The sequence below is a fragment of the Apodemus sylvaticus genome, chromosome 21, assembly GCF_947179515.1.
Source record: "Apodemus sylvaticus chromosome 21, mApoSyl1.1, whole genome shotgun sequence".
NCBI classification, from domain to species: domain Eukaryota; kingdom Metazoa; phylum Chordata; class Mammalia; order Rodentia; family Muridae; genus Apodemus; species Apodemus sylvaticus.
In genome coordinates this window covers 46,779,734-46,806,473 of record NC_067492.1, presented here as the reverse complement: position 1 = coordinate 46,806,473, position 26,740 = coordinate 46,779,734, and the positions used below count along the sequence as shown (strand labels likewise).

The 26,740-nt window shown below is 53.2% G+C and overlaps 1 protein-coding gene and 1 long non-coding RNA gene across 7 annotated transcripts in view; one reads left to right on the top strand and one right to left on the bottom strand.

Moving 5' to 3' along the window:
- Positions 1-4,764: 4,764 nt before the first annotated feature.
- On the bottom strand, positions 4,765-9,670 carry LOC127672043 (uncharacterized). The gene is made up of 2 exons (XR_007974821.1): positions 9,605-9,670; positions 4,765-9,245 (listed from the first exon to the last, which is right to left on the bottom strand). It is a non-coding gene; the product is annotated as an uncharacterized LOC127672043 (long non-coding RNA).
- Positions 7,457-26,740, top strand: part of Rfx1 (regulatory factor X1) — a 34,281-nt gene continuing 14,997 nt past the window's right edge. The window contains exons 1-7 of one of the 6 annotated variants that reach the window (XM_052167230.1): positions 7,464-7,875; positions 8,019-8,160; positions 9,742-10,470; positions 18,319-18,657; positions 23,329-23,438; positions 23,593-23,676; positions 24,568-24,675. In XM_052167230.1, coding sequence (XP_052023190.1) covers positions 18,360-18,657; positions 23,329-23,438; positions 23,593-23,676; positions 24,568-24,675 — 600 coding nt within the window. In that variant the 5' untranslated portion in view covers positions 7,464-7,875; positions 8,019-8,160; positions 9,742-10,470; positions 18,319-18,359. Of the gene's footprint in view, positions 8,161-9,741; positions 10,471-18,318; positions 18,658-23,328; positions 23,439-23,592; positions 23,677-24,567; positions 24,676-26,740 lie in introns of all 6 variants that reach the window. The other 5 variants (XM_052167233.1, XM_052167232.1, XR_007974820.1 and 2 more) reach the window with 5 other exon arrangements.

The following is a 26,740-nucleotide window of genomic DNA, read 5'->3' as shown; positions in this document are numbered from 1 at the left end:
TGAGGTCTCCAGGTTGACCTCAGGCGTCTTCCAGGGTTGCTCTCCCACCCCCCCACCCCACTCACTGACTCGGGAGCTCTTCGAAGCCAGCGCTCACCACTGCTGCTGGGTTTCTCGGGCAGTGTGCTCTGGCGATCTGAGTACTGGTATCCCAGGGGCCTGTCATGCCCACTGATGTTTCCATAGGCTCTGGGGACCAGAACTCTGGGCCTCATGCTTGCATAGCAAGCCCTTTACCCACCAAAGCTCAGTGTTCTGTTGGGTTTAACTCTAACTAGTCCTTTTCTTTGCAAACCCTCCTCTAATGTGTGGATAGCAGTGCAGTGCTTCCAGAAATTACCTACTTCTCTCTGGAGACAGAATCTTCCGATACTGTCCATGCCTATTCCAAACTCCTCAGGTCGGGGAATCCTTCTGCCTCAGCTCCTGGGTATCCTATGCTACAAGCACGGTGACAACCATGCCAGCCTGGATCAGTCATTAAGTTTTGTTTTGTTTAAGCATTATTTTATTATTTATTATGTCTATGAGTACACTGTAGCTGTCTTCAGACACACCAGAAGAGAGCAACAGATCCCATTATAGATGGTTGTGAGCCATCATGTGGTTGCTGGGAATTGAACTCAGGACCTCCGGAAGAGCAGTCAGTGCTCTTAATTGATGAGCCATCTCTCTGGTCTCAGTCATTAAGGTTTTATGGCCAGATCTTATACCTGGAATAGCTTATGTCTACATGCAGACACATTCAAAGTGACCAGATGCAACCCAGGCTCTCACGGGTGGCTATGCAGGGCCCTGGAGCTCTACCAGTGAGCCAAACTCATCCCCAAGCCCAATTATTGTTTTATACTGAAATCTGTGATGTTTGTTATAGGAGCCAGCCTGTATATCAGTCTTGGGCCTCATATATAAAATTGACAAAGCTGCTCTGCCATTTGTGATGAATTATCGCCTGGAAAGACTGTCTTGTTTATATTCCTATCTCTTTATAGGGTCTCACACGGCCCAGGCTGGCCTCATCAGGTTATTTAGTGATTCATTATACAGCCAAAGACGGTCTTACACTCCGAATCTTTCTTCACCTCGCCAATGCTGGATTACAGGACTCTTCATTAGGCCTGATTTTTCAGAAGCTGGCACTAGAACCTTTGGCTTCCTTTAAGACCTGCACCCTATACCTTAGCCACACCTCTAGCCCAGTCTCTGTGAACCCCAGTGTACCAAAAGCCAACCAACTTCCTGACTCATCTGCACATGACGAGATGGGTTTTGATTTCCTTTCTTGACCAAGTGTGAAGGCACACGCCTGTCACATAGTAGTCAGGGGCCTGAGGCAGAAATGTGACTTCAAGGCTAGCCTAGGACTGCATAACATAAAAAGCAATGTCAGTCAGTTTCTTTGTCTCAATTTCGGTGCAGTCTAGCTGCCTCTTTATAAACCTCAGGGAACACAGTTGCATCTTGTTAAGGTCTACTGGCTTTTCCTGCCCAGGAGGCTTAATTACATGCTACTTTGTAGGTATTCTGCCTAGTAGTCTTCATAATTCCTCTTAAAAAAACATTCATATGAGGCCGAGGAGTTCAATTTCCTGGACCAATATGGTGGAAGAAGAAGACAGACTCCCTCAAGAATCTCTCACCTCCTCATGTGCTGTGGCATGGTTGTACCCACTCTCCAAGATAAAGTAATGTTTGTTACATTTATTGTGTACGTGTAGGTATGGCACATACCTGCCACAGGGATTGAATTTAGGTAGACAGGCTTGGCAACAAGCACCTTAACCCATTGTATTATCTTTTTTTTTTTATTCTTTGTGAATTTCACATCATATACCCCAAATCCACTCAACCCCCCACCCCTTCATAACTGCCCTTTTCCCTTGCAATTCCCCAAAGAATTACAAAATGTTATTAAATTAAAGAATTAAAAATTACAAAAATAAATTTTAAAATATAAAACAAAAATCTGGTTGTGGAAGCTGTAGTGTGTCACAATGTCCCCCACAGTCTGTTCCTCTGTCCGCACGTCTTCACTTGCAAATGCTCACTGCGATGAGTCTTTGGTCTGGTTGGAGGCCTCTGGCTTCTGCTGTACCGTCAACACTGGATGTTTACACCAATGCCTCTTGGCTATTCTGTTGTTACCCCGCGTCATAGAGATCCTGTAGCTCTGGATCTGCAGGACCAGCCCCTTCTCACGCTCCAGCAGATCACAGAGAGGGTAGATGTTGGGATGGGCCAGCTCAGAGCCCTGGATCTGGGCCTGGTAGGCGGCTGAGTTGGACTGCCTGCCAGCTCTCAAACACCAGTGCCAAGAGGGTGAGCTCCCCAGCCCTGCACCCCCCTCTCCCTTACCCACTGTCTTAGCCAGCAAGGTGTGGCGCCAGCCTCCTGGCTTTTGTGACCTAGTGCCAACCTGCGCACACCTTCGTCATAAGGGTCATGTTGCCCAGGCACAGTGCAGGGCCAGCTCTCCTAGTGCCCCAGTCAGTGAGGGGCCAGGCCAGCTCTACACAACCCTTGGCTATCAACATGGTCCCCATTGGCAATCCAGACCAGGGACATCTGCATAGCTTGAGTGGTAACCTAGGCCACTGACATCAGCACAGACTCCTGCTACTACATAACCACAGACCCAGACCTGGCAACACAAGACTAGACTTTACCATGGCCTCTAGTGGCAGCGCAGGCTACTCACATCAGGCTGTTCCTCTCTACCCTCACCTCTCCAGCTCTGCTTCTCTTCACAGCGGTTAAACCATTCTGCTCTCTCCTATCTCTCCACCACAGATTTGCACATCATAGTGGCTCCCGCCTTGGGTGGGTCGCAAGGCAGTGGGCAGGCTTCCATTGTATCTTCCTGATAGCCCACCTTTCCTCTCTCTCTCTCTCTCCATCCTCCACCTTCTTTTCCTCCTCCTTCTCTTTCTTTCTTCCTCCTCCTCCTCCTCCTCCTCCTTCTTCTTCTTCTTCTTCCTCCTCCTCCTCCTCCTCCTCCTCCTCCTCCTTCTTCTTCTTTTTTTTTTTTGAAAGAGTCTATTTAGAGCCAGGCACATGCCTTTAGTCGCAGGAGGCAGAGGCAGATGGATCTCTGAGTTTGAGGCCAGCCTGGTCTAAGAGATAGTTTTCCAGGACAGCCAGGGCTACAGATTCAGAGAGATCTGCCTGAGTCAGCCTCTTGGGTGTTAAGATTAACATGTGCCCCACAGCCAGCCTTTTGTTCTTAATAAATAAATGTCCCATGAGCATCTTACTCTAGAAGTGAGCTCATTCTTAAATTTTGTGTGTAGTGTATATGTATGTGTGGGTGTGACTGAAGGCCTGAAGAGGGTGCTGGATCCTCTGGAGCTGCAGTCCCAGGCCACTATGGCTCCTTTTGCTAGAACATGTTAAGTGCTCTTAACCACTAAGCTATCTTTCCTACCCAGTGATTACACTGCCAACTGTTTGTGGGATTTGTTGCTGTTTGTTTTTAATTACTTACTTTTATTATTGATAATTGTGTATGTGGTTGTGTGCTCACGAGTGCAGGTGCTCACAGAGTCCAGAGGAGAGGGCATTTGACCCCGGAGCTAGAGTCACAGGTGGTTGTGTGCTGGGAAGTAAACCCTGGTCTTCCGAAGGAGCAAGACATGCTCTTTACCAATGAGCTCTCTCTATCCCTGTTTGGGTTGTTTTGTTTCTGTGCTGAACCTAGGATGTTAGACATGCTAGGCAAGTGCCTACCACCAAGCTGCATTCCCAGCCCTTATTTCATCTTTCTAGTCGCCCAGGAATGGCACCTAAATTGATCCCCGTTCTCCTGCCTTATGAAACACCCTTCCTGAGGGCTGGAGAGATGGCTTAGCAGTTAAGAGCACTTAGTGCTCTTTCAGAGGCCCTGGGGTCCAGTTCCCAGCACCCACGTGGTGGCTTACACTTGTCTATAACTCCATTTCTAGGAGATCTGTTAGTCTCTCTTGGCCTCCACAAGCACAAGGCATACACGTGGTTCACAGACATATATACAAAAAAAATTTTTTTTTAAAAAATTCAAAGCACCTTTAATTGGTATAACTTTCAGTGTGTATAAACACTGGAGTAGGACTGTCCTTGTCCTAATTCTCCCAAGAAGAAAGTTCTAGCTTACACAGTAGAAACACAGAGTGAAGGTGCCCTTGAGTGAAGCAGGCTTCGGTTCCGTCCCTAGCAAGCATGTGATTGCAGCACTTGAGAGGCTGAGGCCATTGGACTGAGTGTCTCACTTTAGCATAGCTACAAAGAAAGCCAAGGCAAAAGAAGAGAGGAGCTTATCTGGCTTGGCAAGGGCGTCCAGCTCAGCGTTTCGGTTGTTCCATCTCCTTTGGGCAGTGGCTTTAGACTGGTTATAATCTCCCTGTCTCAGGTATGTGGCAAAGATGTCTATGGGAATCTTTGTCACACCTGAGGTGGGGTGGAGGCTGGCGAGGCTCCACACACGTGTGTCAGGATAGTACTCCATCTTGAAAAAGGGTTTTCCATGAAATGAGAGCAGTGCTGGCAGGAGTTCTCGCAGGCAAGGAGTTCTCGCTTTTCTTGAGTGAAGATTAAATTTTGTCTACTATACCACCCAATATTCTGGGTTTATTTGCTGCTGCTGTTTCTCTTTTCTTCTATATGTTTCCATGTGTGTGTTCATGCATGTGTGTATCATGTGACACTATTTCTTTAGAGATTAACAAGAAATGTCTACTCTTTCCAGAGAGGGAACCATGACAGACCAAAATAAGGAAGCCACCAACGTCCAACTTTGTAAATCAATGAGTATTATTGGGGTTACTCACAGGAGTAAAGTTACTCACAGAAGTAGAAATAACTCAAGACAGCTGTACCATGAAATGCCCACCCCAGCATGAATTACAGATCACAAAACTGGGAACCTGAAGCGCACTGCGGTCTGTAGGAAGTGCAGCAGGTAGGAGAGCATCCTTTCCAGGCAGCTCAGCTTCTCTGCTTTTTTCAGGTAGCTTGTTTTTTTGTTTTGTTTTGTTTTTTATTCCTTAAGACAGGGTTTCTCTGTGTAGCCCTGGCTGTCCTGGAGCTCACTATGTAGACCAGGCTGGCCTGGAACTCAGAGATCCTCTTGCCTCTGAGTCCCAAGTTCAGGGATCAAAGGCATGTGCCACCATACCCAGGTCATGGTCTTTAACTTAGCAATTTTGTGTGTCTGGACGCATGAATATGCACTGTGTGGGTTGCAGAGCTCCTGGAATTCAGAAGAGGACATTAGAAGCCCTGGAACTGGAGTTACAGATGCTCTGTAAGCTGCCGTGTAAGTGCTAGGTACCAAAACCATGTCTTCTGTAAAAGCAGCAAATGCTCTTAACTGCTGGGCCATCTGCCCAGTCCCTTGTTTAGTCTGAGTATCTCTTAGCTGTCCTTACTACTTATACAAGCTTGGGGAAGGAAGCCCCTAGAGAACCTAATCAGTTTCAGGGACTTCCTGAAGCCTTTGACTTGCTTACTTCCAGGAAGATGGAATGTTTCACCTCCTCTTAAAACAGTTTCTTTTCTTTCTTCTAAAAAACTTTTCATCTTGTTACATATTTTTAGAGTGAGCTTGATGGCTATTCTTGGTTGCCAACTTGACTACATCTGGAATCAACTAAAACCCAAGTGATTGGATACACCTGTGATTTTTTTTTTTCTTAAATCACTTTGAGTACCCACTTTAAAAGAATCAGACAAACAAACAAAACCCAAGGTCCCTCTATGTAGCTCTGGCAGTCCCAGAACTCTTTTTTGGATTTTGTTTTTTTCGAGACAGGGTTTCTCTGTATAGCCCTGGCTGTCCTGGAACTCACTCTGTAGACCAGGCTGGGGTTACAGGTGTGTGCCACCACCACCCAGCCTCAGAATTCTTTATAGACCAGGCCTGTCCCTGGCTTCCAGTGCTCGTTAAAGGTGGGCAGCATCACACCTAGCTGGGAAGACCACTTTTTAATCCAATCTAAGACAGGAAGATAAATTCAGATTTTTTGAGGTCAAAAGATGCACCTTTCATCTGGGCAACAGCTTTTAGGGATAGGTTCTAATGCTTTGTCTTCTTATTTTGGCTCCCCAAAAGCTGAGCTTCCAGACCTGAGGGTCTCTGCCCCCAGCTGGCTTCAGGTGATAATCAAGAATTGTCATCCAGCCGATGGCTGGGCAGAAAGACAGAGATGGGCCTTTTAGAGGCCAGGAGAGGGAGGAGAGAATCGCCATCGCCGGGACATAGAAAAGATGAAATGTGAAGGCCTCCAGCATGGAAGAACCCAGGAAAGTGGGCCTAGAGCCACTTCCCCAGATGCGTCTGGGGTAGCAGAGATGAAATATAGATTTTAAAAGATATTAACTCAGGAATACTGGAGGGGGGGTGTTTATTAGCCATGGGGAGGATTAGAAATGCCCAGCCATTGAGGCAGTCAAGGCATATCAAAATTAGCCTGTGTGTGTGTGTGTGTGTGTGTGTGTGTGTGTGTATTTTTCATTCTCTAATCCAGAGGGCTCTGACCAGTGGCCGGAAGCCCGCTGGGAGCCACAGCGGTTTAACTAACTCACCACTGCACACAGCTTGGACGGCAGCTTATATAAAGGACGTAGAAGAAGGAAGCTCTCAGTCTTTGCCTCCTTGCTTTTGTCCTGTCAAATCCATTCCTTCTTAGAGCCTTCTTCAGGAATCTGTTATTTACTGAAACTGACAACTACTAGATTATTAGACCTTTTACTGGCAGACAAACATTGTTAGTCTAGTTAGCCCACAGCTTGTAAGGCATTCTAAGAATCTCATTTATAATATAATTATAACATAATATATATAAATTCTGTTCCTCTAGATAACCAGGGTCTCACTATGTACCTAGCTCTATCCTGGAACTCCTCATGTAGATCAGGCTGGCCTTGAATTGAATACACAAGAGACCTGTCTGCCTCTCTGCCTCTGAGTGCTGGGATTAAAGGTATGTGCCACCATGTCTGGCTAGAACACCCTATTGTTTCACCTCTTTTAACATCCTGTGCTTTAAAAGCTTCCTTCCCAGAAGCAAGGTTGTGATCTGCTACCCAACAGCTTTTGGGTGCAGAGTGGAGTATGTGTGTGTTCAAATGGAGGGCAGAGGGCAGCAACACTGTCAATCCCGGACATGCTTCTCAGGGGCATGGGACTCACTGGTTCCAAGAGCTGGCCATCAAGCCTTAAGAGCCTCCTCTCGTCACTTTTCCAGGACTGGCATCACATTCAGATCTGCTTATTCACAGGGCAAGGAGTGTACCCACTGAGACTTCTCCCCACACTCTTTTCTCATGTTAGAGATGAACCCACATCTGAGCATGCCAGGCCAGCACTCTGCCATTGAGTCAAACTCCAGCCCAGTGGCTTCTTGTCACTCTCTAGTTTGTGCTCCACCCCCTCCACTTCCTGTAAACTGGTGCACTGGCTGTGTGGGCGAGAGACTTGAACCAGGCCCATGTTCTGGCTGGGTGTGTCACCAGAAAGCCAGTGTGAACTTCCTTTTTCTGTTGGAGAACTTCTTTCTGGCCTTGGTTCTGCCTATGTCAGAGTTCAGGGTCCTCTGGGAGCTAGGGGATGGTGGGGAGTACAGCCAGGTCGGCTAAGTCCCTTACACAGGGAGGACTCTTCCTCTAACCTGGAAACTCAAGTCTTCACAGAAAGGGCAGGGGCCCAAGTGACGCTCCTCTGCCAGCTGGAGTGTGTGTCTGTGCCCTCTGGTCCGGATGTCTTTCAGTCCTTAGGACTGGGGACAGCTGCTGCTTCTAGGCAGGCTGGAGTAGCTGTTTCCTTCTACTGAAGCTCACACTCGGACATGGGAAAGCCTGACCAGGGACACTCTCAGCTGGATGCTGCATCTCCAGGTGCAGGTGGGGCAGCCCTATTCACTGGGGCCACCCTGTGTTCATGTCTCCAGGGAGAATGCTTTGCTGCCTGGGATGCTGCACTTCTGTAAAACTGATGCTAACCAGGTGCATCCGCCAGATGTGGGCATCCTCTTTTGTTTCTGCAGTTTCCCGGCTCATCTTGTTTTGTGGTGTGGAGATGGAACTTCTGCCCTCAGTTATGCCCTCTACATGCCCAGCCCCTCAGTGTGGTATTCTGAGACTGTCCTACAGCTGAGCCACAGCTAGACTTTGAATGGTGGGCTTCAGGTGGGTGCTCTATTGGTGAGCTGCATATGTTCTCACCTCTTTAGCTTTTTTTTTTTTAACTTTTAAAAACATGTTAAGAACAATTACATTTTTTATGTGTACTGGTATTTTGCCTGCATGTATATCTGTGCAACATGCCCGTGTCTGGTGCCCTTAGAGGACAGAAGAGGGTGTCAGGTTCCCTGAAACTGGAGTTACAGGTGGTTGTGAGTCCAAATTGCCTTGTGGATTCTGGAAGCTGGTGTTCTTAACTGTTTGAGATTCTCTCTCCAGTCCCTTCCTCTTACTTTTATGCCAACAATAGGTCTCACCAAGTTGGGTTGGCAGGCCTCAAGTGTTCCATCTTTCTGCCTTGGACTGTAGAGTTGTTCAGGCCTTCCTTCTACTAGGTTTTCTGGTGCATGTCCCATGCCCCTCTCATTTTGAGGGGTTTTCCTCAGATAATAATGGTCACAGAAGCCTCTCTCTCCTCCACTGCTAGAGCAACTACAGGGCCTGTCTCATGCATGACTCTGTTTATTGAGGTTCTGATATTATAGACAAGACAAAGGTAGACACTTGTCTGTTTCTACACTTATAATTCAGGACCTCACATAAGAGAAGTATGGGAAATGCTCAGAGGAGGGTGGAGCCTCTTCGTCCATATACACAGCTGAGCTGGACTGAAGGCTCCAAGCTGTGAGCCTTTCTCCATCCCCAACTCCACAGGTATGGGGTAGCAAAATTTCCCGTGTGGTGGTGCACCCCTGTAATCATCTCAGCACTAGGAGGTGGCAATCCTCAACTTTGGAGGTGGTCTGGAGCCAGTCCTGACTCTTAAGGCTCTGTCTCACCCCCCCCCCCCCCAAAAAAAAAAAACCTTGGTTTGAGCTGGGACTTGCTGTATAGCTCAGCTCAAAGCCATCTATCTGCCTCAGCCTGCAAAGTAGCTGTGTCTACCCAACTTGGACATTTTTGTACATTTTTGAAGTAGAAAATGGGCTATTAAACAACTGGTACAGCAAAAGTGGTTACTATAAAGGAACTAATTAACATCTAATTCATCACTTCTCTCACATTCATATTCGGACGTTATTCATATTCTCCTGTGGAAAAAGCAGTTAGAATCTCATTTAGAAAAGAATCCTGACTCAATAAAGAAAAATATTTGAGCACAAGAGCGAACCCTGAACTTGCAAGGCTCCCTTTCCCCTAACCTAGGTGCCAGCAGAATGGTTGCATTTAACGTTTGACATTTGCTTTACCGTGGGTCTACTTTTTCCCATTAATTGATATTTTAAAATACTGCTTTAGAATATTATCTTGATGATTAATTTCTGAGTTGGAAACATTCACTCCCGTCGGGGCCATTTCTGTTTCACCTTCTCCGGCTGCAGCTGACCTATCTCTTGGGGAAACTGAGGCCCGGAGCGGCGGGGAGCTCTGGGAATAGAAGGCGGCTGACCTTTGCTTATCGTCCTCTCATTAAATGTCCGCCTGCCAAAGACCTTTTCACTGCCTGAGTGGCGGAGATAGCGGCGGCGCGGCCAGGCGGTGACCTTTCCGGGGATCCGACTCGAATCGACTTCTCTCCACCCTTAGACCGAGGGAACGCGCCCGTGAAGTCATCGAACTCCGAGTCCGGTCTCCGCCGCTGACGTCACAGAAGGGCAGCACAGAGTCGCTGCGTTCCTCGGGGGATGTGTGCGCCAGAGGCCAGAGCGTGGCCCAGCAAGGAGGAAGTCTTGAGATTTTCACCGGCACGTAAGACCGAACTACAACTCCCGACGCCCCGTGGACCTGTGCAAGCGAGCACGACAAACTTTTGGACGAGATTGACCTCTTGTTAGTCCAACCAGAGAGCCGATTTCAGCGCGGCATCCCTCCCCCTTGTAATTCTCAGGGCTGCTTCCTCGCGCGAGTGACGGGCTTCGCTTGCCTTCTAGGGTTTAGCTTTCTCTGACGGACGTCCGAACTGAGGAATCGGAGCTCGGAGAAGTCGAGAGGGTGCTGAAAAGCGTGGACGGCAGCCAATAGCATGCTGGAAGCGTCCTGCGCCGTCCAATCGCGGTCTCGGAGGTCCGCCCTGGCGCGTGACGTAGTAGGGTGGGTAGCAACAGTTGCCCCGGTGAGGGAAACGGAGGCGCCATAGCCACGGTAGTCGTGGCGACCAAGCAACCCAGCAACGCCAGTCAACAACAACAACTGCGGCCGCCCCCCACCCCCACGCCCCCGGCCCGGCCTGGGGACCCCGGCGCGCTCGGTCCCCTCTGCACAGCGCCCACGCACCTCCTCAGAGCCTTCCGCGGACACAAGTGCGGAGAAGCCGAGGTAACCGGGGCAGCGCCCGGCAAGCTGGGCGCGCCGGGGCGGGCGGCCGGGCTCGCGCAGCGCCTGTCGCTTGAGTACAGTCCTGAGGGAAGGGGCGGGCGGTCAAAATGGCGGCGGCGACTGTCGGGACTGTGGGGGAGGGGGCCGGGTATCGGCCGGGGCGACACCACCCGCCCCCGGACCCGCGGCCCGGCCCCCGCGAGGGGCGGGTGCTCGCAGGCCACGGGCGAGTGGAGGTCGGTGGCTGGGGCGCGGGGAGGGGGGTGGGGGGGCGCTTTTATGTGTCGGGAGGTGCGGGAAGGCGGGCCTGCGGAGGCTGGACCAATGACAGCGCGCGGAGGCGGGGCGTGATTGGGAGGTGGGCGGGGCCTGGCGTCCCTCCGCCCTCGGAGTCGGGTGGGGCTGGCGACTCTGGGACTGTCCCGGCGTTCCGGATGAGGAGCAGCAGCTTGGGGTGCATACCTGCCTGAGATTTAGAACTTGGACGTGCGACGATTCCATCTCGGATCTTTGTTTTTCTTTCTATAAAATGGGAAGATTGTGGCCATCTCCTTCAGTATAGTTAACTCTTAATTCCTTCCGAGAATGTCTCTAGGGTTCATCCTTGAATCTTACACCACAGTCATCTACTTTTTCTCAATGAGATTTGATAACTTGTTCGTGTTGATTGCAAAGTGACCCTCCCTCTTAAACCCCGGAGGATGTGAAGAGATGGCCAAGTTTCAATCAGACTGGCTTTAGTTTAGGGGATTTAGTTGTCAGAAGTTGAATCTCCTCCTGGAGAGACGTGATTTTAGGCCAAAAATGTAGAGGATCCAAAATTGTTCTCTGAGGTGCTGTCATCCCTAAGGTGGTGTCGGCCTGGGACACTCGTTCCTGGAGACTGGAGGTTTCTCCGTAGCTATTAGCTTCCTTAAGCCACATCTCTTGGCCTGCCACATATCAGTCAGGCCAGTATCAAGAGGGTCACATGTCACAAGGTGGTAGCAGTCCCATGTGCCAGCAGCGGGTGTAGCATCAGAGACAAGAAGAGACAGTTGTTAGTGCAGGACCTTTGCAACTGCTGCTGTGTGTGTGGGGGGGGGGGCGGGGGTTCCAGAACCCCGCTCAGCCACGGCAGTGCTTATTGCTACGTGGGCAGCCAGGGTATGGCATCTGCACTTGGTGCTGATGCTGGCACACACTGCGGCCCTCTGAAGAGGATCGACTTTTCCATTGGAAATTAAGCGGGGAAGCAAGGACTCTCCTTGTAGGGACTCTTCCTACTCACGTCAAAGGGTCTTCACGTTCAAGGCTGTGAGGACTAACTGAGGAAGAGGCTGGCTGGAGTTAGCTAGGCTGCTTCTTCATCTCCTATGAGGGAAGGCTGACTTGGAGCAGAAAGTGATGGCATTGATTCTTTGATTACTTCGGCCTGGTCCTTTCCAGTAATTGTCACAGTCGAAGGGCCCAGAAGGGTTATTTGGCCGGGGAAGATTGGCACTGCCTCAGCTTTTAACCTAAAACAATTCTGCCTGTGTGTTCTTGAGTGAATCGAGTGACATGGGGCGCGGGAACTCCATGTACTCTCACTGGAGGCACACATCATGTTAGCTTCACATCACTGTGTGTGTATCCCCCAAAATATATCACATAGGAAGCAGTAAATACACAGTGGTGCTGGCTGCCCTTAAGATGGCTGTCACTTCCTGTCCAGTCCTGGTGTTTTTTTATCGTGTTGTTGGAGAGCGAGGCTGTTGCTGTGAGCTGGCAGGAGGGAGCCGGGAATAAAGGACTGCGGCGTTCTTCCTCTTTTGCTTTCTGGGAATTGAACCCACGATACCCCAAACTAGACCCAGGCTCTGCACAGAACCCAAGACACTCACAAACTAGACCCAGGCTCTGCACTGAACCCACGACACCCCCAAACTAGACCCAGGCTCTGCACTGAACCCAAGACACCCCCAAACTAGACCCAGGCTCTGCACTGAACCCAAGACACCCCCAAACTAGACCCAGGCTCTGCACTGAACCCAAGACACCCCCAAACTAGACCCAGGCTCTGCACTGAACCCACGACACCCCCAAATTAGACCCAGGCTCTGCACTGAACCCACGACACCCCCAAACTAGACCCAGGCTCTGCACAGAACCCAAGACACTCCCAAACTAGACCCAGGCTCTGCACTGAACCCAAAACACCCCCAAACTAGACCCAGGCTCTGCACTGAACCCACGACACCCCCAAACTAGACCCAGGCGCTGCACTGAATCCAAGACACCCCCAAAATAGACCCAGGCTCTGCACTGAACCCACGACACCCCCAAACTAGACCCAGGCTCTACACTGAACCCAAGACACCCCCAAAATAGACCCAGGCTCTGCACTGAATCCAAGACACCCCCAAACTAGACCCAGGCTCTGCACTGAACCCAAGATACCCCCAAACTAGACCCAGGCTCTGCACTGAACCCAAGACACCCCCAAACTAGACCCAGGCTCTGCACTGAACCCAAGACACCCCCAAACTAGACCCAGGCTCTGCACTGAACCCAAGATACCCCCAAACTAGACCCAGGCTCTGCACTGAACCCAAGACACTACCAAACTAGACCCAGGCTCTGCACTGAACCCAAGACACTACCAAACTAGGCCCAGGCTCTGCACTGCACCCAAGACACCCCCAAACTAGACCCAGGCTCTGCACTGCACCCAAGATACCCCCAAACTAGACCCAGGCTCTGCACTGAATCCAAGACACCCCCAAACTAGGCCCAGGCTCTGCACTGAACCCAAGACACCCCCAAACTAGACCAGGCTCTGCACTGAGCTAGTCACCAGCCCTCCTTCAGTAAAGCGTTTACATTTCATTTCTATACTTCATGTGTCCGTGTCTGCATGAGCACACGTGGGTCCCACGGCATGCGTGTGGGGACAGCTGGAGGGTTGGTCCTGTCCCTCCAGCATTAGGCCCCTGGGTCTGAGCGTGTTTACTTAGCAGCAGGTAACTTCTCAGTGCTAAGTTACCTTGATGGCCCCTCTTTCTTTTTATTTTGAGACACGGCTTTGCTAAGTTGTCCAGGGAGGCCTTGAACTTGTAAGCCTCCTTGGCTTCCTAAGTAGCTAAGATGACAGGTCTGTGCCACCCAGGCAGACATACTTGTACTTTCAGTGGAGATGTGGGGCCCACTCTGGCTGCCCCCAAGTGACCTTTGTTTCTGGGAGTAGCCAGAAACAAAACTGCAGTCTGGGAAGAGACCACGACTCAGCCGCCAGCTCTCCAGGTCTGAGGCAGGGCTGCGGACAAAGTCGGAAGGGCTCACCTCCTTCCTTGACAGCCCTGGATAGAGAGGGTCTCTTATGTGTGGGTCCTGTGGTGTATCAAGAGCGACAGTCCCCAGGGTGAGCCAGCACTGCTACTTCCCACAGAGCTGCAGCCTCCCCCCGGAGTTTTTGTGGTCAGAGCATCACCTTCCGGCTTCCTTGCATACTCACTGGTACTGTCTTCATTCAGCCGCACACCTATGCCCAGGGCACGGAGAGCGCTGAGTGCCCTGGGGGATTGGGGCTCAATGGAGAACACCTGTCTAGTGTGTGTAAGACCCCGGTTCCATCCTTACCCTGCTGAAAAGGGGGTTGAGCCTGCAGTGTGTGCCCACCGTGCTTCTAGGAGCTGCCTCTCCAGTTCATCAGGGAATAGAAGCTGTTACGGAATGAATGAACCCAGTGGCCAGAACAGTAAAGACAGTGTGTGCTTCCGAGTACTTGGGGGCGGGCACACGTGACCAGGGGAAGTGGTCTGAGTGGTAAGGAGCTCAGCTGACACAGGGTTAGAAGTGTGAGTTAGGGGGACAAAAGAACGTGCAAAGGCCCCGAGGCAGGAGGGACCGGGAATTGTATTAGGCTGAGCGCCAGAGCGCCTCAAACATCCAGAGCAAGAGACATGGGGTCTGGAGGGGCAGGTCCCGAAGGCCCCACAGTCATGATAAGGATTTCCAGTGTTGCGTGTTCTCTGATGAGACGTGATCCAGTCCAGGTGCTCAAAAGCTGCTCCCGCAGGCTCTGGACGCATCCCTGAGGACAGGTGCTTCAGGACCCGGGAGAGCTGGAGAAGCAAGGGTGCCTAACGGAGACGGAGACCGAGACCGAGCCAGCCCAGGACAGGCGAGAGAACCACTGAGAGATGAGTCAGGAGAGGCCTAGGGCGGGGCGCACTAGTCCACATGACGCCCCGCTTCCCTCCAGACCCAACACCAAAGCTGTCCTACAGATGCACTGAGTACGGTTTCGCTCCCTTTGTAACACTTGGTTCTAGAATCTGACATCTGTGGCATGTCCACCAGCTGTGGCCTGCTGCCTGTGTCTTGTGATAGGGTCCAACCTCACCTGACGTAGGCAGGGCTGGTCTCTCTCTTCTGCCTGGCACCTCCAGCCATGCTGTCTCTGTGTGGAAGGGAGCTAGGAATGACATTTACAGTTTGGGATGATTGGAAAAGATCAAAAGAACATTTTATAACATGAATATTTTATAAATGTCATGCCAAGTGAACAATCATAGCGTTCAAATCTGTGTGGAGTTAGTTTTCTTGCCCCAAGTCTGCACACCTCCTCAACTGTTGCTCTGTCTCCCTGCATTGGCCGAGTCAGCTGGGCTCCAACAGATACAGTGTGTCCACGGAAGCAAACATAGTTACTCTCAGCTGGAAATAGGTTCCGACATTCACAGGAAACTAGCAGTTGGCTTTGAAGGCCCGGGCATGTTCATGGTTGGTGCAGCAGATCCTGACAGCACACAGGCAGGTCCTATTCCCTCTCCTGCCTCCCATGAGCCGAGGGTCTTATGCTCAAGTGCATGGAGGCGTTCATGCCCCATCTACATGTATGATTCATTCCCCAGAGAGTCTCAGCTTACCCTTGTTCCTGAAGGAGGATGGACGAGAAGGTACCCATGAACATGGGGCTTTGGGTGCCCTTTCCTGCCTGAGAGCCATCTGGCTCTAAGGCAGCCTGGGCTAGGGCAGGTAGTCTTGGGCTTCTGGGGGTATTGCGAGGAACTAGCTAAAATATATTTGGGGACACTGCAAACTCTGAGCAGTAGAACCCAGGGGTTCTGTGTTAGACACGTCCCAGGGAGGCGCATAGCTGTGAATAGATGGTAAGAACACCTCTCTCTCCATGGTACTCACTGGCTGCTGAGGCGATAACAGAGGATTTTTCAGTGGCCCTGTGAACCCAGGTCACAGATGGGTAAACTGAGGCACAGAAGTCAGTCAATAAGTAATATTTATAAAAAGGTTCACATGGGGAACATGATGATGGCTACAAACCCCGAGCCACATTGGCTCAGATGCAACCCCTTAACATTACCGGAAGCTGGGGTCAGTTTAAGATGTGTTCCCTCTGGGGGTGGACTACAGCCTCTTCCTTCTCTGATGGGCAAACTTCCCTTGATACCTAAGTTCTTGCCAGGGTTGAGTGGAGTGGCATTGAGGCTGACTGCTGCTCTGTGTGGTACTTGGGCCCTGTAGTCTCAGTGTCCCCTCCCCCTCCTGTACACACACACACAACACACACACACACACACTCACACACACACACACTTACACATATACATACACACTTACACATACACAGTCACACGTGCACGCGCGCACACTCACACACACTCACACACACGTACACTCTCACACATGCACACTCACACATGCTCATACTTAAACACACACATACACACACTTCCATGGGAGCACTTTTGTCTCTAGGGACTATGCTACAGACATTCCTCAGTGCTTCGCCCAGCCTTTCCTTCCTGTCTTCCTCCCTTCCTTTTTGGGGGTGGGGTGGGGTGAGGGTGCTGGGTGCATGCAGGGCCAGCAGCTCCACAGATCAGCATGGGAGGCTGCCATCAGCCATCCCACGGCAGACAGTGGAAGCGCTCCCCAAAGCCCCTCAGCCGTGTGGTCAGGGTCAGGCTGTGTGCTGGCCTGTGTAGGGCTTGTTTCTCAGCCGCCTCCCCACTCTGCCATCCAAGGGGGAGCCCAGGTCCGTGGAGAGGCAGGGAGCGTGTCGAGGCTTCTCTGTGCTTAATGCCAACTCCCTGGCTCTGGTGGGAAGGGCAGGGAAGGTGCGTCTACTGTGAGAAGCAGTTAAGGTCTAGGCCTCACTGGTGCTGTGAGAACTTGGGTTAGCCACGAGTCTAACCAGGGGCTGAGTAAAGTTAGTGAAGGATAGGACACCAGGGCGAAGAGCTAAGTGCTTGGTGCCAAGGCCGGGGTGCCCGTGCTCCGGTGTCTGTGAGGCCGGGGTGCCCGTGCTCCGGTGTCTGTGAGGCCGGGGTGCCCGTGCTCCGGTGTCTGTGAGGCCGGGGAGCCGGTGCTCCGGTGTCTGTGAGGCCGGGGTGCCCGTGCTCCGGTGTCTGTGAGGCCGGGGTGCCCGTGCTCCGGTGTCTGTGAGGCCGGGGTGCCCGTGCTCCGGTGTCTGTGAGGCCGGGGAGCCGGTGCTCCCGGTGTCTGTGAGGCCGGGGTGCCCGTGCTCCGGTGTCTGTGATGCTGGGGTGCCCGTGCTCCGGTGTCTGTGAGGCCGGGGTGCCTGTGCTCCGGTGTCTGTGGAGGAGCTGTTGTTTGGCTCTCCGCCTTCCCCTGCACTAGAAGTTGGCCTGCTGACATGGTGTGGCAGTAGTTCCAATTGGCAGGTTGTTGGCCTGGGCGTCGTGTGACCTAGGACCTGGGGGACAGGACAGAACAGGACAGGACAAAGCTTGAGGTGCTGGGAATGCTGGGAATGCACACCCTCAAAGCCATTGCTGTCTCAGGCTAAAACAGGCTGCGTGCCAGCCAGCCAGGCTTCTGCACCCCAGGAAGACCAGCCACTCCTAGCCTTAGGAGCACCCACACTCCAAGCTTACAGAGCCATTGCTGTGAGTGACACCCTGCTGTGACGGCACTCAGATGACCCTTGGCATGGGCTTCTGAGAGATACCTTCCTCTGTGACTTCCTTTCCACCTTCGAACTGTGAAGGGCTAGACAGGCCTGGCGCTTCCCTGCTGTGTGGCCTGGGACCAGCACCTTACCTTCTCTGTGCCTCATTTGGAAAACTCAGTCTAAATCCACTATGGTAGTTGTAAAATCTAAAATAGAGTAGTGTGTGATGGCTGGTCTCAGTTGTCAGCTTGGCAGGATATGGAACAGGTATGTTCTGCAGCAGGAGGCCTAGGAGACGCCCACTTGAAGGCAGGGTAGTAGCGGATGCCATTCCGGAGGCTGGGGCAGAGGGATCACAGTCAGTTAGCTTGGACTACTTAGGGAGATCCTGCTGCAAAAGACCAAGTGCTAAGGGTGCAGCTTAGGGTCCTTGTCTAGTGTGTGCAAAGCCCTGAGTCCCACCCCCAAAACACCAAAAGAAAAGAGACCCCAGCACTCAGGAGGTCGAGGCAGGCCTAGCCTGGTCTATACAGCAGCCATGGTCCATGCTAGCCAGGACTATATAGTGAGACTCCATCTCAAAGTGGGGAGGTGTTCCCAGGGCTCATTGGGGAGCAGGATGACATAGGTGCTCTAGAGGCCACTGGCAGTTTGGAGAGTTGTCCCAGGCTAGCCTGAGGCACTGTGGGCTTGTTCAGGTGCCAGGGGGTGGAGGGCAAGAGCGACAGGCTCAGGGTGAGGGTGAGGAGTCCTGTCTGTATCTCTTCCCAGATACCCTACAGGGATGGGCCCATTGTATGTGGCCAGGGATTTAATCAAGTCAGCGGTGATGAACCCAAAGACATCTCCAGGGAGCTGGGAGCTGGCTGTTTTCTTCTGCTGGTAGATTAATTCTTTTTTTTCTTCTTTGTTTTTCTGTTTCTCTCTCCCCCGCTTTTCTACTCAAGGAAGAGGAAAACCGCCTTATTTATTATCATTCACTGTTGGCATGGCAACACAGTCCTATGTTACTGAGCTACAGGCAGCCCCACAAGCATCCCAGCCACCACAGGCCCCACCCCAGACCCTGCCCCAGCCACCACCCCCAGCAGCACCCCAGCCTCCCACTGCAGCAACCCCCCAGCCCCAGTATGTCACCGAGCTGCAAAGCCCCCAGCCCCAGACGCAGCCTCCGGGCAGCCAGAAGCAGTATGTGCCAGAGCTCCCGGCCGCCCCTGCACCCTCGCAGCCTGCCACGCCTGCCCCCTCCCCTGTGGCTCAGCAGTATATCGTGGTCACCGTCTCGGGTAAGTTCATATCTATATTTGTGGCCAGAGTGCTTGGAACATCTCTGGGAGGAGTTTGGGGGAGCCCAGCATCCAGGGGTCCTGTCCAGGCTACCTGTGGGAATCAGGGCATCTTTGGGTTACAGGAATCAGGCCAAGTAGAGAAGCTTTGTATCCCACTAGAATGCATCTGTTTTTATCTGTCCCCAAGTAAAATGTCCTCAGAAAAGAGGATGGGATGCTGAAATTCAGTTTGCGTGTACCTACAAGCGTCAGGCTGCCCACCAGCCCCGGGCCTCTCTGCCCAGGTCTTTATCACCTAGGTCTTCCATTGCAGCTTCTCTAATGAGGACACGTGAGACACGCTTAGAGTAGGCTGGCCTGGAGAGGTCCTTGAGAGACACTGTTTAAATGGCTGAGATGTCTCCTCTCTCCTCCCTGGAGGAGCAGGACCTGGTGGCCAAGCAAGCTCCTGAGCCCATGCTAGCCTTGTACCATGGAAACGGTCTAATGTATTAGAGCTGAGTCTAATGTCACAGCGTGGCGATGTGGGAAAGGAAGGCCAGGCCAAGGACTAGCCCGGCCACAGCTGAAGGTGCCCGTTCTGACTCAGAGCCCCAGGTCTGTTTTGGCCCTCTGGGGTGTCACCACAGATCTCCAGCCTCTGCCCCTCTCCCCCTTCCCTTCTTGGGAAGCAGGGGAAGGAGGCAGAAGCTGCCCTCACCTCGACATCCGGTGTGACACCCTATCCTTCCAATGTGCCCTGCACTCTCTCTGCCCCACCTGAGCCTCCCTGACCGTAGTGGGATCAGGTCCTGGTGGGACTGCACCTGCAGCTCCTCAGAGGTGGAGTGCTCCCGCCTGGCCCAGCTCTTCTGCAGGGGCCTGCAACTCCTGCCCGGGATAATCTTTTGTTTGTCAGATATCCTCAAACTACTAGTTCTTTGATTACTGATCTCTCATGTACACCCAGTTCACAGCCACCTGGGACCTTGCTCCTGACAGCTCCCATCAGGGCCCCCACCCATCCTTTTAGAATCATTGGTCATCCTGGACCTTTGTTACTCTTGGCCTCTGGGCGGTGCCTGATAATTGTCTTCCTACCTCAGACCTGTCCTGCACTCCTGCTTCTTCACCTGCTACTCCACTGCCTCCACGCTCTTCTGCCTCACCTGGCTGGTCCACAGCAGCAAAGGGCTCGGCCCTCTTCTGCCTCTGTCATCCTCCTGGTGGCCTCCTGAACTGCCGTGACTCCCAGTCTCCCTCCCTCCAGCCCTGGGCTTTGAACTCAGAGCCTCACACTCTCTAGGCCACTGCTCTTCAGCGAGCTCCCCAGCCCTGTCTTTACTCTTTCTTTGAGGCACGGTCTCTTCAGTTGCCCTCACTCCCTGAGCTCACTCTAGTCCAGCCTTGCCTTCTTCACTGTCAGCCTTGTGCTCCAGCCTCCTCAGAAGCTGGTGACAGCAGATCACGGGGTCACACTTACCATGTTCCTGTTGGGGCGTCCACCCTGGCCTCTGCCCTGAGCCCTAGGATCCTGTGACTGGCCTCAGAGCCATCTGGCTTTGAGAATCCTACCCTCTCCCTACAGGCACTCTGACAGTCCCCCCACCCAGGCCCGGCTTAGCCTCTGCTGTCCTGCTTCCCGATATTGGATCCCGCCCCCTCTCCTTCCCAAACCCACCCGAGACCCTCCACCTCTACCATGTCCACGGCCATCTCTGGTTAGCTCTGGTGCCTTATTCTCACAGGAGCCACAGGAACCTGTCCCTAGCTGCTGGTTAGGCCTCTTCCCGTGCTGTCTTAACCACGAGTCCAGAGCGGGGCTCTAGGGCATGGGCGTCGTTTGCAGTATTGGAAGCCTGGCCCCTAGCCCTCTCAGGAAAGGGCTTTAAAAGCACCCCTCCTTACACCTGTAATCACATTGAGGGGACTGTGGCTGGAGGAGTCGAATTCCAGGCTAACTTGAGCTATAAATCAAGATCCCATCTCAAAAAACTTTGCCATGTCATCAGCTTCCGAATATGCTCCAAGTGCCTGTGTCTGGCCCGGCAGCTTCCGGTCCTGTGCCCTGATAGGACTGTTTGAGTCTCCGCAGCCTCCTGCCATGCCAGCTCAGCAGCTTAGCTATTCCTCTCCTTTTACCCTGGTACTTACTACCTCAAGCATACCCAGGCTAGCCCTTCCGCTACCTTCATTTCCAGTCTCTCCTCAGAAGCCACTTCCCTGCCCTCTGATCCCATCATCCTTACTTTTCTTGAGTTAACATCATATGATAATGATGTTTGAAGGCGGGGTTTTGTCTCTAGGTCTCTGTGCAATGAGTGGTGGATAGAGACCTGGCCCAGCACAAGTAGTTGAGGCGTCTAGCCTAGCATCCCATTGCCCTTGGGTGACCCACAAGTCCCTCCTGCAAGCATCTGGTGGCCTCAGAGTCTCACTGAGGCTGTTCTCATAGGCTCACTGTTCTAGGCCCTGCCTCAGCTTCTCCTAGCTCTTCAGGGCACACCGAGGAAAGAACTGGTATTCAAAGTCCCAGGCCAGAGTGGCATTTTGGTTAGACAGGCCTGGGTCAGTCTCACTAGCTGTGGGGTGGAGACAGCATGCTACCAGAGGCAGTGTCTCTCTGCCAGGCTCACACCTCTGGTTAGGCAGTGGCTTGTTGCCTACTTTTACCTTGATTCTGGGAATGTCATCCCACTGAGTTCTGGCAGGAGTCAGCCCATGCCTGCAGGTGTCACTGTTGCCCCCATGAGTGCTGAGGAAGAGGAGGGAGGCGCTCCCCACCCAGCTTCTGTGTTGGTGTCTTCCTACTCCCTCTCAGGGTGCCCTTGTGAGCCCAGTCCTCTGAGGTAGGGGAGGCTGACACTAGAGAGGGTGACAGGGAGGGGCTAGCCCAGCTCCAAAGCCAGGAACAACCTGGGCTCACCAGGAAGCCAGCGGGGGTTGGGGGGAGTCCCCGTGCCCTGAGGAGCCCCTGGAGGAGGCGGCAGGAGTGAGCTGAGGCCTCAGCCTGGTCAGGCAGATCCATGGTCCTGAGCGCCCTGAGAGGCCTCTAGACCCGAGCCGAGAGCTGGGAAGGCAAAGCCAGACCTGCCCCAGGGGACCAGGGAGCCTGCAGGAGCCCCGGGCCCCAGGCTTGTCTGCTTCCCTTTGGCTGTGGTCCTCCGGGGGACCTGTGCCTCTTCAGAGTGCTGTGCCTACAGGAGGACAGTGGGAGCTGCTTGTCGGCATCCAGTGAGGAGGGGAATTAAGGCCCGAGAATACAGAAGTCCTGGGGTGGCAGTTCCTGTGCCAGTCTGTGCGACTCTGCCTAATAAGATGAGCAACTTAGCAATGGTGTGTGCGGTTGGGTGATGCGGTGTGCAGCGCCCCTGGACGCGGGCCAGGCCCCCGGCTGGGTGATGCAGGGTCTGTGTCCTGAAAATGAGTGAGAAAGGCGAGTGCCAGCTCAGGGCTGGACCCTGGAGATCACATGGCCCACCAGAAACCGTGTCCGTGCCACTGTCGTCCCTTGGATTACCCTTGCTTCCAGGGAGCCCTTTAGGAGGTCAGGCTACCCCTGCCGGATCCCAGAAAGGTGGGCCTGGGGCCTGGCCCCTTGCCGCTGTCCTAGAGAATGAGAACAGGCACACGGCTGCCCCTCCTGACCTTGGCTACATGAGGGTGGCCAGGCGACTTCCCAGCTGGAGCTCCAGGCCATGTATCAGGGGCACTGTCCCTGCACACTTCCCTGCTGTCCCTGAATCACTTAGCAGTGTGTGTATAAAATAGACCTGCCTCAGATGACAGCATCCCTGGGTGCCAGCCTTCCTCCTGTCCTGGCCCCAGGCCCCTCAGCAGCCCAAATGAAGCAGATTGTTTATCTAAGAGGGCCTGAAGGAGTTCTGAGCCCTGGCGGGGATTGGCTCCTGAAGGTGTTGGTATCAAGCCTCCCGCACACTCCGCTGCTCCACAGTACCAGGCTCCTGCGGTGCTGGAGCAGGACTGGGAGCAGGCGGAGGCACCATGTTCTAGGGTTGTCGCTTCTTTCTTTTCTTTTCTTTTCTTTTTTTTTTGGATTTGGTTTTTCTAGACAGGGTTTCTCTGTGTGGCCCTGGCTGTCCTGACTCAATCTGTAGACCAGACTGGCCTCAAACTCAGAAATCCACCTGTCTCTGCTTCCCAAGTGCTGGAATTAAAGGTGTGCGTCACCACCGCCGCCGGCGGTGGGATTGTCACTTCTTGTCTGCCTGCCAACATAAGTACCTGCACTTTGGGCCCTGAGCCCCTGCTGTCTCCAGTCCTCTCAGGCGTGGGAAGAAGGCCCAGCGCACTCTTGACCACCTGTGTTCCTAAGAAGCCAGGCCACACTGAGCACCTTGCACCTTCTTGAGCTGCCAAGACTTGAGCAAGGGAGTGAGGACCCAGTCTGCTGTCTGTCTATATCCATAGTTCTGCCTTGTGGGAAAGAGGTTCCTCGGACACACTGCAGAGCAAAGAAGACCAGGGGCTAGTTCCACACACCAGGTCCCCCGCATCCTCATCCATCCCGCTCTGGCCCTCCAACAGATGCTAGAAAAGGCCAGGCAAGACTTGCAGAGGCCAGATCTTGTTGAGGGTGGACTATAGGCTGCATTGCCCTCTGCTGAAGGCCTGACTCTTGGAGCAGAGCTGAGACAGCAGAGCTAACGTGCTAATCTCTTCCCACAGAAGGTGCCATGCGGGCTAGTGAGACTGTGTCAGAAGCCAGCCCCAGTTCCACGGCAAGCCAGACCGGTGTTCCCACCCAAGTGGTTCAGCAGGTGCAGGGCACCCAGCAGGTAGGACATGGCCTTCGCTGGGGAAGAGGCTCTCCCTGCCTTCTCACCATGGCCATCTGCTTCCCTGTCGCACAGCAGCAGCCCCTCCACTGCCACCGCCACCGCCCACCCTGGCCAGCAGCCCTCGTTCAGCTTCCTTTTCTCACCTCCACAGCGGCTGCTGGTCCAGGCAAGTGTGCAGGCCAAGCCAGGCCACGCGTCACCCCTGCAGCTTACCAACATTCAGGTGCCACAGCAGGTAAGGCTCCTGCTCCAGCGTCCTGTGGGGCAGAGAGCGACGTCCCTACTGCTTGCCTGTCTCTGTTCTTGCCAGGGTCCCAGGCAAGGGTCTCATCCACAGGCTGCCTCAGCTCCTGTGGCTTTGGGCAGTGGCCTCTAGAGGCAAGATCACATGCCCTGGGGCCGATGGCCAAGCAGCCTCAGGAGTCCCTGTACTGAGGACTGGGGAGGATCAACAGCAGGAAACCTGTGGGTCCAGACCCAGCATCTTATAGTGGAGTCCAAGGCCAGTCTGTTGCTGGGCCCATGACCATTTGTAGTTTCTCAGCTCGTATTTGACACCCAGCACCGGGGCATAGTGGGCATGTGCTGTGTCACCGAGCCACATTCCAGCCCAGTGCTAACAGGCTGTAACAGGCTGTAAGGGTAAGGATGCTCTTCTTCTTTAGGAGGGGATGTTTGCACATAGGGTCTTCTATGGCCTAGAACTCCATATATAATGGAGTGTAACCCTGAATTCCCGATCTCGGGGCTGCAAGCATGCACTTAAGTGGGCTCTGGAACACGTTTTCTGCCTTTTGACTCAGGAGCCAGCTCTGGCTTTGCTACTTCTTGGCTTCAGGGCTCAACGAGCCGTGCATCAGCTTTGAGCTCATGTGTTATCTGCTGTGGAGTAGAGCCCCAACTGGGCTGTGTCGGGGTCTGGGCAGTTCCTGGGCTGGCAGGCATGGGGAGCCTAGACTGTTCCTAGTGCATAGGTGCTCACTGAAATGCAGAAAACTGGAGTGGCTCGTTAGTGGGATGTGTGTGAGTGAGGGCCAGGTTCTGTCCCCAGCATGGAAAAACAAAGCCCAGGACGTGGCTGTGGCTGGTGATGTGGTGACCATGTTCCTTTTTCTTTTGACCCCAGGCTATCCCCACACAGCACCTGGTGGTGCAGAGCCCAGCACCAGGCACTAAGGGTGGCCAGGTCTCCCTGACAGTGCACAGTACCCAGCAGGTGCACTCTGCCCCTGAGGTAAGTGTGCCTGATGACATTTTCCCATCTTCTCTGTTCTAGCCACAGACCCAACAGCATATCTGTCCACCATCACCTTTTTTTTTTTTTTTGAGACAGGGTATTACAGTGCTAGTCGGGCTAGCACCAATCGCCTATGTGGAGCAGGCGGGCCTCTAACATGAGCTCCTCCTGCGTTAGTCCTGCATGCTGGGCTGCAGTGTGCACCACTGTGCCTAGCTGCACTTGACGTTCCTTTGCCCTGAGCTCACTTGTGGCTCCATTGACTCTGGGGGAGTCATGCAACTAATGCCTGTCTGAGGGGGTCATGCAGCTAATGCCTGTCTGGGGGGGTCATGCAGCTAATGCCTGTCTGGGGGGGTCATGCAGCTAATGCCTGTCTGGGGGGGTCATGCAGCTAATGCCTGTCTGGGAGGGGGTCATGCAGCTAATGCCTGTCTGGGGGGGGGTCATGCAGCTAATGCCTGTCTGGGGGGGGTCATGCAGCTAATGCCTGTCTGGGGGGGGTCATGCAGCTAATGCCTGTATGGGGGGGGGGGTCATGCAGCTAATGCCTGTCTGGGGGGGTCATGCAGCTAATGCCTGTCTGGGGGGGTCATGCAGCTAATGCCTGTCTGGGGGGGTCATGCAGCTAATGCCTGTCTGGGGGGGTTCATGCAGCTAATGCCTGTCTGGGGGGGTTCATGCAGCTAATGCCTGTCTGGGGGGGGTCATGCAGCTAATGCCTGTCTGGGGGGGGGTCATGCAGCTAATGCCTGTCTGGGGGGGGTCATGCAGCTAATGCCTGTCTGGGGGTTCATGCAGCTAATGCCTGTCTTGAGGGGGGTCATGCAGCTAATGCCTGTCTTGGGGGGGTCATGCAGCTAATGCCTGTCTGGGGGGTCATGCAGCTAATGTCTGTCTGGGGGGGGGTCATGCAGCTAATGCCTGTCTGGGAGGGGGTCATGCAGTTAATGCCTGTCTGGGGGGGTCATGCAGCTAATGCCTGTCTGGGGGGGTCATGCAGCTAATGCCTGTCTGGGGGGGTCATGCAGCTAATGCCTGTCTGGGGGGTCATGCAGCTAATGCCTGTCTGGGGGGGTCATGCAGCTAATGCCTGTCTGGGGGGGTCATGCAGCTAATGTCTGTCTTGGGGGGGTCATACAGCTAATGCCTGTCTTGGGTGGGTCATGCAGCTAATGCCTGTCTGGGGGGTCATGCAGCTAATGCCTGTCTGGGGGGGTCATGCAGCTAATGCCTGTCTGGGGGGGGTCATGCAGCTAATGGCTGTCTGGGGGGGGTCATGCAGCTAATGCCTGTCTGGCCCTCTCATCCAGCTGAGGTTGAGAGAGCTGTAGTCCAGAAGTAAGAGTTTTCTCTTCCACATTCAGAGTGAATAGAGTCCTATCGTGGGAGCTTGGGATATACACACAAACACACACACACGCACACGCGCACACACACACACACACACACACACACACACACACACACACACACGAGTAAGGGCCTGGAGGCAGTGGGCTGCAGATAGTCTTGAGCATAGATTAAGAGTGCAGGCTCTGGGAGGCAGAGGCAGGCGGATTTCTGAGTTCAAGGCCAGCCTGGTCTACAGAGTGAGTTCCAGGACAGTCAGGGCTACACAGAGAAACCCTGTCTCAAAAAAACCAAATCCAAAAAACCAAAAAAAAAAAAAAAAAAAAAAAAGAGTGCAGGGCCCTTTAATCCCAGCACTTGGGAGGCAGAGACTGGAATCTCAGTGAGTTCAAGGCCAGCCTGGTGTACATAGTGAGTTCCAGGACAGTCAGGGCTATTACATAGTGAGACACTTTCTAAAAAAAAAAAAAAAGAAAGAAAGAAGGAGAAAGAGGAAAGGAAAAGGAAAAGAAGGAAGGAAGGATACAGGGCTAGATGGCAGGCTTAGCTGAGTCTCGGGCAGGTCTCCGGCTGAGTCTCCAGCACTGCAGTACTACTTCCTGTGTGTAGCAGGGATAATGGCAGGGTGTGTGGCCACAGACCTGCCACCGAGGCTGAAGCAGGAAGGTTTCGAGGGTGGTGCTAACTGTCGTTTTATCTGAGACCCTGT